The 16,424-nt window shown below is 36.4% G+C and overlaps 1 protein-coding gene across 11 annotated transcripts in view; it reads right to left on the reverse strand.

The window, feature by feature from the left end:
* RBMS3 (RNA binding motif single stranded interacting protein 3) overlaps positions 1 to 16,424 on the reverse strand; it is a 606,121-nt gene that overhangs the window by 100,590 nt on the left and 489,107 nt on the right. For 6 of the 11 annotated variants that reach the window (XM_006087592.3, XM_006087588.3, XM_023752955.1 and 3 more), the window contains 2 exons: positions 14,690 to 14,786; positions 12,368 to 12,418 (listed from right to left, as the gene is read on the reverse strand). In XM_006087592.3, coding sequence (XP_006087654.1) covers positions 12,368 to 12,418; positions 14,690 to 14,786 — 148 coding nt within the window. The remainder of the gene's footprint in view (positions 1 to 12,367; positions 12,419 to 14,689; positions 14,787 to 16,424) is intronic. The other 5 variants (XM_023752958.1, XM_006087595.3, XM_023752956.1 and 2 more) reach the window with 1 other exon arrangement.

The raw sequence follows: 16,424 nt of genomic DNA on the forward strand, positions 1-16,424 counted from the left end.
TTTCTAGAATAAAAAAAGCAGTGAAAAAATAAAAATCTTCTCCTGGCCACCTGATATGCTTCCCTTTGTCAAAGAATAAAACAATATAACCAATTCTTTTTAACCATTTTGGTATTGGCTTTTGAAAACGCAAGACAAAATTTTAGTGTCCTATTGTAGTAAACTACTCAGAGCCTAAATTTTTAACAAATTTATTTCCTCTGCTATCTGATTTTTATTAGTTTCCCTTCATTTAGCTATCTTTTGAGGTATGTCTTTAATTGTAAGTACCCTCAATTTTTTTCTAAGAGCAGGTGAGGTAGAAACCCTTATCACTAATTCTCCTTGGGTCCAAAGGTGGTGGATATTCATTTTTTTATGCAAATGAGTATTTATATATATATAAAAAGGTTTTCTGGTAAAAACATAGGTCACACAGGAAATAAAAACTGAACTTGTTCAAATACCACACTGTGCAATTTTCCAAAGTGGTTCTTTTATTCAATCTGAGAAGAGGGTTTTCCTTTACTATAGTGAAAACAAGGGTTGCTGCTTGTCCTAACAAGTAGATGTACTACTTTAGATTTTTTAGAAAGGAAAACAGGATGGAGAAGAGAATGACAAGAATACTTTCAGTACCTATAGGCTTTGCCTATAATGATCAACCATGACCAACAAATGCATAATAATATTACAAACACTGCATTCTGGAACTTAATAATGAGCTAAATTATTACAAGTATTTATGACAGGGGATCTGATCAAGAGGGAAACAAAGTGTATATAAACAGAGAAAAAAGTGTTAATTTAAGTCCTACCTTTGGTAAATATTCCTCTTAAGCAACAGTAAAGTCTGAAGGTACTTCACTGGTGTTTGTGTTAGTATTTTGAAAATATTACTCTAAATTATATCATTTCTTACATTTTTATGAACAATAAAATAACAAATATTTTCTTAAAGCATACCTGATTTTATATAGATAGATATGAATATAGATATAAGTATATGTAATCTGCCCCCTCCCCAACTCAGGTACACCCGAATTGGTTGTCTGATTAAACCTAAGGTAGTCAACACCATTAACCATGATCCTGAATTGTAGACATAGCACCTACGTAAAAATAACTAGGGTCACCTGGGCTAACCTACCAGAGATTAATCTTTAAAGCCAAATAAAGTGTCACAATGATTCTGAGAAGTAAAAATAGAGAATAATATATTTTTTATTAAATTGATTATGGTGTCATTGGTTAATAAGATCATATAGGTTTCAAGTGTGCATTTCTATGATACAAGTTCCGTATATTGCACTGTATGTCCACCATCCAAAGTCAGATCATCTTCTGTCACCATATATTAGGCCCCATTTATCTCCCATCCCCCGATCCCCTTCCCTCTGGCAATGACCACATTGCTGTTTGTGTCCAGAGTTTCAGTTTTATATCCCACATATGAGTGAAATCATACGGTTCTTGGGTGGGATGAGATCAACCAAAGAACTTGTATGCATATACGCATAACCCAAGGACACAGACAATAGGGTGGTGAAGGCCTGGGACGGGGAGTGAGGGTCAATGAGGGAAAAAGGGGGCCATTTATAATACTTTCAGCAATAAATATTTTTTAAAAGAAATACTCTCAATATTTGAACCCACTGAATGACTATTTAATTGAACTTCACATAACTGTTAAAATTCTAGATATGAATGGACATTTTCTTCCAATGTGCTATGAAGAACAAGTAGTTTCATAGACTATTTGTACCCTTATCCTCAGACCTACATTAATTTCTTAGTAGTTTCTGTTGCCCTAGCAACATTTATAAAATAAATGATTTACCTTATTGCTGTATGATTGTGTTGCCCCGGTAACTTGCTATTCTCTAGATAGTTTGACATGGATTTTATTTTAGCTTCATACTTGCTTTCTCTAGAGATAATCCATAGAAAATAAGGCTTTAATAGCTTGGATACCTAATATTGTATTTCCATTTAATTATATTTAATGTGCTAAACAGCTATTAATAAGGTAATGTCAATGTCTTTCCAAAGGAACTGGCATGTTCTGGCTTCCTGATAAAGTGATAAGGAAATTCTAAGTGCTACCTAAGAATACATGAGGAGTCATGCATGACTGGAACCTTTACTCTTAGGAGCTTCTTCAGTCTTGTCTTCAGAATGCTGTGCTCAAAGTTCTAAAAAAGTAACACATTATTATTCCTTGAGCTAATTGTTCTTTTTTAAGGTCCAGAGTAAAATAACACAAAACTGCATGCCAACATATAGATCATAGGCACACAGTTGGATTTCAAAAGATTCCCGATTCACCACTCATCCTAGCCACTCCTGCATTTAGGAGGCAGGGACCTTAGGCATCAGGAAATCTTCTCTCCTAGAAGCCTTCTAAAGCTCTACTTCAAATATGAATATTACCTCCAAAATATTTCTGTGGATAGAAAATAACTTTTTGTGCAAAGGCTTTGGATAACGATGTTTTTATAATGCAGCCAAATTTAAAATTTCCCATTTATGATTGATTCATCTATTACTCTACTAGAAATTATGACTTTTTAACACATATCAGTGATAGAATTTAGCTTTTCTGTTTTGCATTTTCCAAAGTAAACCTAAATTCTAGACAACTGCCTTTGGACTATTAAGCTAATAAAAAATGTGTAGTAAAGTGTGTCAGATTTACTAATAAAAGTTGTACTTCCAATAGACCAAAATTTACCTTTCCAAACAAATCTTTCTCTTATTTCTTAACACAAACATTTCCTTTAATACAGGTTATTTTCCTCTCTGAGCCCTGAAGTAACTTGAAACCCAACATATACTTTTTGTGTGTGTTATTTTCACATAAAGTGATCTCTTTCTAGTCATTTCTAATGCTGTATAATTGCTAAACATCTGACACATTTTCTGCTGTAAATTTTTAAATATTATCACCCTAAGCACATAAAAATTATCTCCACAATTAACATTGTATGTTTTTTCAGGTCATTATTTCTTTCTTCCCCTCCAACATTTCCCACGAGTAAAAGAATCTTCTGTACTATTTGATGCTTAAGAATATTTTTATTACTTAATAGTTTTTCACTGAACTAAAGCTTCTCAATTTCCTAAAATGAACTGCTAAGAATGCTTACTCTTGTCACCTTTATTCAACAGAGTACTGAAGATCCTAGGCAGAGCTATTAGGCAAGAAAAAAAAAAAGACATCTAAAATGGGAAGGAAGGAGTAAAACTGTTACAATTTATAGATGACATGATATATATATAGAAAACCCTAGAGTCCACCAAAAAAACTGATAGAACCAATAAACAAATTCAGTAAAGTTGCAAGATACTAACTCAATATACAAATATTAATTATGTTTACATATACTGTGCTTATATTAACTATCAGAAATAGAAATTAACAATACCACTTATAGTTTTATCAAAAAGAATAAAATATGCAGGAATATACATGTGTGTGTGTATATTTATATATATATATATATACACACACACATACATATTTTTTTGTTTATATATATATATATATATATATATATGGATGAAAAAATTGAGGAAAGCAAAAATAATGAGGAAGCTATTTTGTGCTCATGGGTTGGAAGAAATTATTATTGTTTAAATAACCATACTACCCAAAGGAATCCACGTATTCAATGTAATCCCTATTATAATTTCTATGGCACTTTTCACAGAAATAGAACAAGCAATCCTAAAATTTATATGGAGCCAAAAAAAAGCCCCTAAATAGTCAAAGCAATATTGAAAAAGAACATAGTTGGAGTCATATACTTCCTGATTTCAAACTATACTACAAAGCTATAGTAATCAAAATAATATGGCATTGGCATAAAAACAGACATACAGATGAATGAAACAGAATAAAGAGCCCAGGAAATAAACCCAAAATATATGATCAATTAATTTAAAACAAAGGAGCTACAAATATTCAATAAATAGGGAAACTGGATAATCACATGAAAAGAATGAAACCGAATCTCTATCTTTTACTGGACACAAAAATAAACTCAAAATGAATTAAAGACTTAAACATTAGACCTGCAACTGTAAAACTCTTAGAAGAAAACATAAGGAGTAAACTTGACATTGGCCTTGCAATAATTTTTTTGGATTTGACACCAAAACAAACAAACAAACAAAAAACAAAGGCAACAAAAGCATAATAAACAAATGGCACTACACCAAACTGATAAGCCTCTGCATAGCAAAGGAAACCATCAACAAAATGAAAAGACAACTTATTAAGTGAGAGAAAATATTTTCAAATTATATATCTTATAAGGGGTTAATATCCAAAGTACATAAAGAAGTCATACCACTCAATAGCAAAAAAAAACAAAACCAAAACAAAACAAAAAAACGAAACCTGATTTTTAAAATGGTCAGAGAAATTAATTAGGCATTTTTCCAAAGACATAAAAATGGCCAATAGGTACATAAAAAGGTGCTCAACATCATTAATCAGCGGTGTACATGCAAATCAAAACTGCAGAGAGATATCACATCACACCGTGAGAATGGCTATTATCAAAAAGTGAAGAGATAACAGGTATTGACAAAGGTGTGGAGAAAGGAAACCCTCGTGCAATGTTGGTGGGAATGTAAACTGAGGCAGCCACTATGAAAAATAGTGTGAAGGTTCCTCAAAAAATTAAAAATACAACCACCATATGATCCAGGATCCCACTTCTGGGTTTATATACAAGGAAATAAAGACAGGATTCCAAAGTGATATATATAAATAAATATAATGGACCTATTATTCAGCCAAAAGAAAGAGGAAAATCCTGCCATTTGTGATGACATGGATGGACTTTAAAGACATTATACTAAGTGAAATAAGTTTGGCAGAGAAAGACAAATACTGCATAGTAACACTTGTATGTGGAAACTAAAATGAATGAATGAATACATAAATACATAAATTCAAACTCATAGAAACAGAGAGTAGAAAAGTGGTTGCCAGGTGTTGGGGACTGGGAAGGAGAAATAGGGAGAAGTTGGTAAAAGGATACCAATTTTCAGCTATAAGATTAATAAGATCTGAGTATCTAATGTAAATTATGGTGACTATAGTTGTAAACACTGTATTATATATTTGAAATTTGCTAAGAGTGTAGAACTTAATGGACTCTCTCTCTCTCTCTCTCTCTCTCTCTCTCTCTCTCTCTCACGCACACACACACACACACACACACACACATCTACATACACACACAAACACAGACACAAAATAAGTGAGATGATGGATGTATTAATTACCTACATGGCGGGAACCCTTTCACAATGTATCAAATCACAATGATGTACACTTAAGTATCTGACACTTTTATTTGTCAATTATGCCTCAATAAAGTTAGAAAAATCGTGAGTAAATGCAAAGACATTTTCTCTTAGAAAAATTGAATGCTGTAAATATGTCGTATTCTTAAGTTTGTCATAAGTTAATATATAAATTCAAAGTGATCCCAATAAAAATTTTAGTGGATTTGTTTTTAACTTCACAAACTACTACTAAAGTTATTCTGGAAATTTGAAATAGGTAGAAGAATTATTGAGAAACAAACCGTAGCTAGAAAATTACTAAGAAATAAGAAAATAACAATATTGGGACAAGTCCTGTCCAAAACATGGTATTACAATAGATCAACAGAATAGAATACAGTGAAAAAACACACAGAACCAAAGATCTAAAGAGATTTATTCTATGAAAAATTTGGCATAAAATTTTATATCAGTGGAAAAACATAGATGATGTATATGGTACAAGTTGTCTATGATAATCCATTACCCATTTGGGGAGGAGAGTTGGATCATTCTCTCATCCCATATTACAAATAAACTCCAAGAGAAACAAAAATTTAAAATAAAACGTACTATGAACACAATAATAAAACACATGATGATGCATTGTTGTATGTCAATTATATCTCAATTTTTAAAAATTTACTGAAGTCAAAACAGAAAAGCTACAACAATAAAAACCGCCAAACAAACAAAACCATATGGTGTTTTAAATCACTGTAGTTAATAAGGTATTTTGCATGGAGTCCAGATGTTCTAAAGCAGGGACTGGCAAAATATAGCTTAGGAGCCAAATGTGGCCCTCATCTGTTTCTGTAAATAAAGTTTTATTGGAACTCAGCCATGCCTATTCATTTATGTATTATCTATGGCTGCTTTCACACTACAGCCACAAAAATGCCTAGGTGTGACAGAGAGACCATATGGGTCACAAAACTGAAAATGTTTATGGTTTGGCTCCTTACAGAAAAGGTTTCTTGACCTTGTTCTAAAGGGAAAAACTGGTAAATACTAAGTATTTAGTATGATGAACACTATAAAATTAAATTCAAAGCAAACTACGAAAATATATAGATTGTCCATTACAATGTTAACTTATTGATTGTAATAAGATCTTTTAAAAAATAAGAAGAGCTTAATATCCTAGAAGATAAACGAGCAAACTAAAGGAACTTGGAGCTCAGAGAAAAAGAAAAAAAAAATCGGTCAATAAACATATAAAAAGCAACTCAGGTCTTCTAGGACTCAGAGAAAAAAAAATAACCTGTTTTTAATCTTAAAGAGCCTAACCAACATTAACACCATACCATTCACTATTTATCACATTAACTAGGTATTTGAAACTTGAGATTACACAGTGCTAATTGAGACCACAGGGATGCAAACACTCTCACTCATAGTGCAAGCTGACAATAATGTATAACAAATTTAAAGTGCACATACCTTTTATGCTATCAATTCATCCTATATTTTCTCATAAGTGCTCAATATTAATTTTGAGTTTATTGAGCGATTACTAGAAGCAACTTAAATGACTATGACTAAGAAATTGATTAAATACCTTTTGGTGCATTTATATAATTGCATAGTATGACATTTTCTTAAAAATGACATAGGCCTGTGTGTAAATCATGTAATGGCATTCAGGACATTCTATTACATTGTAATACAATATCTATATATTGATCTTGTATACTAGTATATCCAGATGTACACATATCCTTTCATATTCATACAAAAACTGGATGGTGACATACAGAGTTGTGGCAAAGTTTACTTCTGGAGGGTAGCACTGATGAGTGGAAAGTCTTTTATGCTCTATGCACTTTTGAATGCTGGACCTTGAACTTCGTTGTTTAAAGTATTTTTTTCTAAAGTCACTTTAGATTATTTTTGAAAACTTATTGCAGAATTTGGAAGCTACATTTAACAACAGCAAAGTCAGCACTATTGTTTTTGTTTGTTTGTTTGACAGTAGTTAAGATGTCTAAGAGACTTTCTGTGGAAATGATTTGTTCAAGTTCGCTTTACCCCACCTTAAAAAGAGGTGATACTCAAAAGAAGCTGCTCCTCCCAAATTTATTCTCACTCATTTGAGTTATCTGCTGTTATGATGGTACATATGGGTTAGAGTTGCTATCATTTTCTTTTTGCTAAGTCCTTAAAAAAACACAACCTGGCCTGGAGATATGCTTGCCTGGTTAACTACTTAAAGAGCAAAAGCATCGACTTTGATAATGATACTATGAGGGTTAGGATTTTTGCTCAGCTCGGGTCTTGGTGTAAAAGGAGAATATCAAAAACCTTGCTTTCTGAACAGAATTCTAAGGATTTAAATACTCTTTTCCAAATTTGGTGATGTGCTTTTACAGAACATACACCTGCCAACTTGGGGGACACACCTCTAAAATTAAGCCTCAGGTCATACTAGTGTGCAGGGGAATAAAAGGACCAAATCAAGTATTCTGGAGTTTCCTTGCTCAGCCTTGTAGAGTTTGTATTTACTCTTTAGCTGTGAACTTATGGTTTATCAAAAATCATTATTTAGCCAAGCAAAGCAACAAATCATGCAATGATTCAATGAGGGCATCCAGCATTTCTTACAATGCTGTAATTAGATAACCGATTTGTAATTGAGTAACAATGAAAGCTGGCCTTTCTCCTCAAGAGGAAGTAATGCTGCCCATGTGAAGAACGGGAGATTTACGAGTCACGAGACCCTAAATAAAATTTTCAAAAGATGGAACCAGGCTCCTTCTTGGGAACGCTCATCTTTTCTCCTTGTCAGCACAGCTTTAACAAAATATCCGGCATCTTGCAACACAGGAATTTCAATTGTGAATCCATCTGAGATTCCACTGTGACATGCTGCTATGCAGAGCAGATACTGGGTGCAATCCATCATCTATTAAAATTCTGTCAGCGTGAGAGTATAGTACAGAACCCTGCTCGGAGAAGCAGGGACAAATAGCTGATGGCGTTGACAAAGTCAGCATTTTTACTTCCTCGCAGCAAAAAGCAAATTCCTAATTTCCTCCAACAGTGCTCGCTCCTCAGTGTCTGCTCAGGTGAATTTCAACAAAGTGCAAACACAAACACTCTTGCTGCCCTAAGTGGGGTCTGACAACTTTCCAAGGGACCCGATCAGGGGCCGGTAAATGACAGAGCACTGGTTTTCTTGCACCAACACCAGTGTGATGGTTGTAATGCAGCCAAGGAGACTTATCCCCCCTTTCACAAACGTGAAAAGCCTCTCAGCATCTTATGTCTAAAAGTAGGGAAAAGTACATTACATGCAACTTAGAAAATTCAGTCTCTGAAGAAGGAAACTTAAATGGCAAGCTTCAGTTCTATGCTCTGCTTTCTATTCTTCTCTCATCCCTGGACTACCGACCCCTCTCCTTCTTTGCATCAGTTTATTTCTCTCTTACAGATGTGGCTACTCCTTTTTGGCCCTGATGAAGACCAGAGGCTGCTTTCAAACTGTCCACAAGCACCCAGAAACCTGGTTAAGATCTCAGAGTCCTTTGAGTCAAGACTAAACAAGAACCTGCCAGGCTTTGGGCTCCAATAAGGAAGTCGCATTCCTAGTGATGGCGGGGAAATATGACTGTAACACTTAGAGCTTATAGATGAGATTTTCTTAAAACGGTGGAAGAGAAAATGCAAGAGAATAGAAAAGCTGGAAGCGAATCTGAATTAGGGCAACATATTTGAGAGCTGTTGATACTGATACCTTGAATCTATTGGTAGATTCCAAGAGGTACTCAATGAGCCTTTTTTTAAAAAAAAAATCGTCACCTGAGGATATGTATTTTCCATCGATCTTTAGGAAGAGAGAGTGGAAGGGAGGGGAGGAGAGAGAAACATAGATGCAGGAGAGACACATTGATTGGTTGCCTTCTGCACACACCCAACTGGGCTGGGGATCAAACCTGCAACTGAGGCATGTGCTCTTGACTGGGAATTGAACCCGAGACCTTTGGACCAAGAGCTGATGCTCTAACCCAGTGATGGTGAACCTTTTGAGCTCGGCGTGTCAGCGTTTTGAAAAACCCTAACTTAACTCTGGTGCCGTGTCACATATAGAAATTTTTTGATATTTGCAACCATAGTAAAACAAAGACTTATATTTTAATATTTACTTTATATATTTAAATGCCATTTAACAAAGAAAAGTCAACCAAAAAAATGAGTTAGCATGTCACCTCTGACATGCGTGTCATAGGTTCGCCATCACTGCTCTAACCACTGAGCAAATGGCCAGGGATCAATGGGCCTTTTTTATTTTTTTATTTTATTTTTTTTTTATTGATTTCAGAGAGAAAGGGGGAGGGGGAGAGAGAGATAGAAACATCAATGATGAGAGAGAATCACTGATCAGCTGTCTCCTGCACACCCCTACTGGGGATCGAGCCTGTAACAAGGGCATGTGCCCTTGACCAGAATCAAACCTGGGACTCTTCAGTCCATAGGCCGATGCTCTATCCACTGAGCCAAACCAGCTAGGGCCATGAGCCTTTTTTCAAAGTGTCAGGTATTGAATGGTTCAGTAAGTAAATGAAGTCCCAATCTAAGCAATTTGTCTTCTGCATAACCACAGAGGTGTCTCCACTAAATTCATAGTATGAATGTGGTAGAAATAGGTAATCATTGTGTATTCTTAATTTTTTTCTATACTAATACTCATTTTGTTTAATTGGGTTAATCTAAGGCATAATGTGCAGTTTATTTATTTATTTATATAAATAAATAGATTTTTAGATTCAGGTATTTTGTTTCATTGCCTTATGTTGCTTAAGCACTTTTGTACTTAGAGTGATTAACTTAACTCTCACTTTGATGATGAAGCTAAGACCAGTTGGGTGATTTATACAATCTAGACAACCAGTAAGGCTGTTGCTGGGCAAATATTGTGGTATAAACTCTGTGTTTCCATGACACTGTTCAGCCCATTTTTCCATGTTAAAGACAACAAAGTGGTGGGTGGCCCAGCCACTCCTTTTTCTAGGAATTTGCCCCAGCCACAGACACTACATTTTAAACCAAGTGACCTAAGTTCAAACATGATGCACAGTCTGGTCATGGGGAGTGATAAGATATCACTGAGCCATAGCAAGAAAGATCCAAGGGGGCGAATGAACCAACACCAACACACACACACACACACACATCCCGATTGCTAGAGTAAGATATATAAGAAATAATGCATTCAAAAATGGGGTTGAAGCTCTGCTGGGGTGAGGAGGTGATAATGAAAAATTTCTAAGGTCCTGAGTGATAGCTGAAATAGACACATACAAACATCTCCTCTTCTCCTCACAGCTCTAGAAATACTGTAAAGTCTCGCATACTTTGACATCTGGCAAAATATTCAGATTTTCTTGCCAGATGTGCATTCCTTTTGGCCACAATGAGATGATACTTAACCTCAGTGTGAGGACTAAGCTAGCATTAGTGCTCTATAGATGAACACACTATTTTTTTTGAAGGTAGTTGTTTCTTTCTCAAAAGTCTACTCTTTAGAACTTGGCAGAACATCTTCTCTTTTCCTGTGTTGGCTCAGACTGTGCTATACATTGGTTTGGCAGCATATATTGAATTCTGCCTCATGACTTGGACAGAAAAGTGTATCTTGGATTCATTCTATGTTGGTATGATTTATAGAACTTACGCCAGATGAACTCAGGAAGCCCTCAAGGTGTGGAAATAAGAGCAAAGAGAAGGATTTGCAAAATATGGTCTAAAGTTCTGCTGTAGTAGGCTACATATATTTTATTCTTTAAATAAAAAACAAACTATCAAAACATTAGGAGCAACATGAAATGTTCCTTATTTGTAAAAAGTGGAGGAAGTTCAAGTATGAAAACCAGGTGCTGTGATCCTTTGAGTCCAGGAAATGGATGCCTGTGCATTTAGGTTCCTGGTCATTAATATGTGCTACCTTACTCATATTTAGCTTTTAAAAGACTAAAAATATAGCATTGTTTCTTCTCTGCACAATATATAGATCTAATAATAATAAGGATAATGGTAATAATAATGTATAGCATGTCATACTTAAAAAGTTATTTTCACATATGCTCTTGATTCTCCCCCACACCCTGCCAAGTACAGTGACAGGTAAGGAAACAAAGGCACACATGTGAGCATACCCAGAAGAGCACACCAGAGGCCGTGTCACACAGCTCTCAGTCTCAGGCTCCTCCCCTAACTCACACTCCCATGAGTGTATTGCTATCGAAATCTATCTTGTACTTCTACAGAGCTAGAAAACCTGGAAGAACTAGACAAAGACAAATGAAATCATTAGCCTTCAGTCAAGGTTCTAATGGAATATGTAATATTTTTCATTTGGGACTGATGTAATATTGTTTCGCAAAATGGAAAATCTAGCAAGTAGAAAATAGAGTCTGAATATTTTTGGAAGATACTTTCCACAAAAGAAGAAGAGAAGGCCTCTAGTTAGTTAATATAAAAATTACCTGGCAACATTGCTATCTATCTATATATTTCCATCTATTAATAGACAACGAACTTCCTATTTTAAATATATTGCTTTGAGATAACACTTGGCCGTGATCCTGAAACTCACTCCCAAAGCACACCAAGCTGCATTTGAAGAAAACAAAGCATAACAGAAGGAGAAGGAGAAGGAAAATAGGCTTTTCTCCAATAATGGATTTACTTGTTTAGAGCTCAGAGTTCCTGCATGAAGTAGAAATTCCCTATTCATAACAAATAGTAGACATCAATTTTTGAGATTGACTGTTATGACTGATACTTCCTCCAAGCAAGTTTCTCTATCTCTATCTCTATCTCTATCTCTATCTCTATCTCTATCTCTATCTATCTCTATCTCATCTATCTCTATCTATTGTACATGCTTTTGTAGAATTTCAGGAACAGCTTTTATCTGGAAAATATGGCTGCCTGAAAGAGGTATAAAATATAACAAAAGCTTTACCCCAAAGCTTCTATGCATTACAAAAGCTTGCACTTGGATAATAGAAATATTTAGCCTCAGGTGACTGAGAACACTTACTGTTGGTTGCATAACGTATGGCGGATGAGGCATCCATGAAGTACTCTGGACCTATGCATCAAACAGCATTTATTAGCACAAAGCAATCACAGAGAGAACTTGGTTCTTGCGTTCAGTGGAGTCACACTTGATCATAAAAAAGTGGAGTCCATCTGATTTTGAGCTAATTAGTGCTCAAAACTAAGGATAGAAAGCACATTCTTGGACCTGATTCATTTGGTCCCTGAAACATGATAAAATGTAAAGCAAATTCCTGATTCACTGGAGCTGGCTGCAGTGCCCACATGGACCAGGCTGGGACCTGGAGCATATTTTGAGGATGGTGCTAGAGACTAAAGTATCAGGTAGCCTCAGGGACCTCCTATTTAAAGGTCAACTCTCAGGGATACCCAGGCAAATACTAAGGAAGCAAGTGTTTATGCTAAGACTTCCTTTTTTTCTGTCATTTGTTTGAACTTCAAATTCTCAAGTGATTCTCATCTTGGAAATAAGTCCAAGCGGTAAAAGCTGGGGTAAGAGTTAAATAGATCAACCAAAAATTGGGGAAAATGCTCTGGGATCTACCCAAGTTAAGCGAGTTTGTAATATTTTTTCTTTCATAGTAACTGGTATGTAAATATAAATGAGTATTTGAGCCAACTGTTCTGAAATGGGCCTTGTCAGCCAAATGCGAACGTCAACTTGAAGAGCTGTTTGTCACATAAAGAACCTTAAAGATTTTGTTTTCAGTATACTCACACAAGCAAAATTGCCAATGCCATTTAGATTTAAAAAAAAAAAAAAGGAAGAAGTGTTGAAAGGCAAGAATCAACAACATAGGAAATTGCTCTAATTCCTTTTATGAGAAAAGAGAGCTGGGGTTAAATTCCACTTAGGAGCCCTCCCAAGTAAAGTCACTTTTCTGTGGATGTTTTATTCATGTCACCAAAGTGCTCCACACTGGGGCTCAATGGGTGGTCTTGGCTGAAACAGAGGCCAAGATTAGGGGGGAAAAAAAGGTTAAAAAAAAAGCCCCAAATACACATTACAACCAGGCAGGCCTGCCTGAGGAACGAAAAGGGAACAGCACCTGCACGGGGCCTCGGGGGTCCCAGGGAAAGGCAATTAGGAAGTCAGCCATTCAGAGACCCTCGGATGCAATTCACACGCAAGTGTATTCTGTTCGCCCACCAACATGTATGAAGAATCTAAGTGCAGGAAATGAATGAACATGAACTGCGTCGGGGGGGATCCGCTAAGGAAATATGTGCGTAGTCTCGAGTTTGATGCTCTGACAACTGGGGCGCCCCGAGATGAAGTATGTAGTGGCTGAATAAGGTGACGCTTAACTGAATTAGGAGCAGTCAGCAGCATCAGGGTTACCCATTGTAAAACCCCCACCCCCACCCCCGCCATCTGCACAAGACAGAGAAACACATGGCGTGCATGCTCTTGCATTCTCTCTCTCGCTCTTTTCTCTTTCTCCAGAGTTTTAAAAAATGACACTAGAGGCTCTATGTTACATGGATAGCGATTTCTTTTTAGAATTAAGAAGACTTGTCTGAGGAACAATATGAGGGAAAGAGAAGCAGGGAGTGGTATCACATAGTTGATAAGTCAAAAGAAATAAGACAAGAAGTCGTTTTTAAGGGAGAAGTGTGACTATTTCAATCCACCTGTGTACATAGAGTTAACTGGCTACAGCATCTGGTTTAGGACACACACCGATTCTCGGATTTTCTTGTGTTTCAACATGTGGAACCCCTGAGGTCTCCTTGGGCTCTTTAGGAACTGAGAACATAGGAAGTCAGAACAGACAGGAGAAATCACTCTTTACCACTTTGATAATCTTTTCTTATTTCCTGGGGAAACTGATTGAACATCAGTCCATGTCGTTTTACATGGATACACAGGACAACTGTGACAAAATGAGATGACAATGGTAAAACATGCCGGAGTGAGGGCAGGGAATGCGAGGAATGTGCTTTTAGAAAAGACACACTGGGAAGCGTGACAACCAAAATAACAGACAGCAAACAAAATCATTTCTCGGTGGTAAGAAAGACAGCGGTACTAACGTTGTCTGGGAAGTGGCATAATCATGACAAACTCAGCAGGTGTTCTCTCAGAAGAATGAAAAGCACGGTGGATTTTACTACTCAGTGAAATAGATGCGAACAAGCCCTTGAAAGTGTAGACTAATTGGTGATTTGAGCATTACCACATCAGGACGTGAGTCAAGTGTGCGAGGGCGATTTTTAAAGGTTCTACTGTGTCTTGGCCTCTATGGCGATTATCACTGGCAAGAGAGATCTCTCCTGAGGGGCGGGGAATCGGACATACCTGGTATGTGGAGACAGGGGAAGCAGCAATGAATGGCGTGATAGATGTCTGTGGAATCATGCGGTTGGTTGCAATACTGTACGGTGAAGAATAAAATCTGCAAACAGAAAACAACAACAAAAGAAGAAGGTTCATACAGCTGCCGAATGCCTGGCCGCTCAGCAAATGCTACCAAGCACTCCTGGGGAAGACAGAGTTCCACCCTCACGTTCGCCCACCAACTCTGAACAGGAGCATCCAGGAGGTTTGTTGGATTGGATTCCACTAAGAGAAATAAGTCGTTCTGAACAGACATGACAACTTGGAGTCATCTCATCAAATTGGCCACACAAAATCTCTTATGCCGGGTGAGTGTAACTGTGTTTTCACCAACAGGGGGAGAAAAGCAACAGGCACTGTTTTGTTTGGAAAGGTGATGCCATTTTAAAGTTCTTTGGAAAGAAGGGCAAAATGATAGTACCAAGCTTTCTAAAGGAGGCTGGTGTTACATAAACACAAGTTGCATCTATATCTTTTCATTGAAGAAACAGAATCAGCTCCAAGAGTTCTGGATAACTTGTGTGAGGTATGCAACATACCCTCATGCAAAATCTAAGCTAAATACTTTCTCTGTGAAAAGGGAAGTGGACAATTGGTGTCTAGGTAGAGATGCAGTCATGGTGTTGGTGGAGATTCTGGACGTATGTGATATACTCCTGTAGACTCTGTAAAAAGCATTGAGTGTTCTAGTCCTTCATGCCTCTTCATTGAACAATTGTAGAATGATACTGAGCAGATCACGACTTCACAAATCAGAGGAAGATTATCCTTCTAGGGATCTACTGAAGAATAGATTCTAGATACTGAGATCAGTGACATACCCATCTTTGCTCAGATGTCGCCCTAGAATCCACAAGGTACCCAGTGCTCAAATTCTCCAGCCAGATTGAAAATCATGTTTCCTCCTTCATGTCTCCCTGGTAAGTGAAATGCTGGAGTGGCCAGACTAAGAACAGACAAAACCATGATGGAGTTGCCTATGACTGAGTATTTCACTGATGGGAAGATATATTGGGAAAATGTGTATCAGGGAGAATGAAATCATTATTTTACTTTGCCATACTGTTAGTAAAAGTCAACTACTTTTAATTTTTTAAAAAAAAGTATGACTGAGGTTGGACTTTTGGGGACAAAAGCTTCATTACACCTCAGGAGTCCCCGATATTTTAATAGAGAAAATCTCATGGGTTACCTTTCTAAGGATGCATTCCACAAGATCTCACATTGAATATAGGAAGGCTAGACTTCAAGGTTGCCATTTAAGGAGTAAATTCTTTAGCCGATATTCTATAAGAGTCTCCAAGCAAGTATTGTGGAACTATAGTGTCAAATTTATTTTACTAGCTCTCAAGAAGGATTATAACATCATATTATTTTGGTTAAGATATAGCTAAAAATTATTCCTTACACATTTAATCCTTCTATTCATACCCACCAGACCTCCGAATTTATAGTTGTGCAGTTTGAAAAAAATCTATTGACTACATACCTATTAGAATGGGCAATTTATAATAAAATGACAATACTAGTGCTAGCAGGAAATCAGAGAAAGTACAACTCTCGTTCATTGCTGGTGGAAATGCAGAATGGTACAGCCATTGTGAAAAACAGGTTGGAAGTTTCTTATAAAGTTAAACATGCACATCACATATAACCCAACAGCCCCACTGGTAGATATTAACTAAAGATAAATGAA

The sequence above is a fragment of the Myotis lucifugus genome, unplaced genomic scaffold (genome assembly GCF_000147115.1).
Source record: "Myotis lucifugus unplaced genomic scaffold, Myoluc2.0 scaffold_39, whole genome shotgun sequence".
NCBI classification, from domain to species: domain Eukaryota; kingdom Metazoa; phylum Chordata; class Mammalia; order Chiroptera; family Vespertilionidae; genus Myotis; species Myotis lucifugus.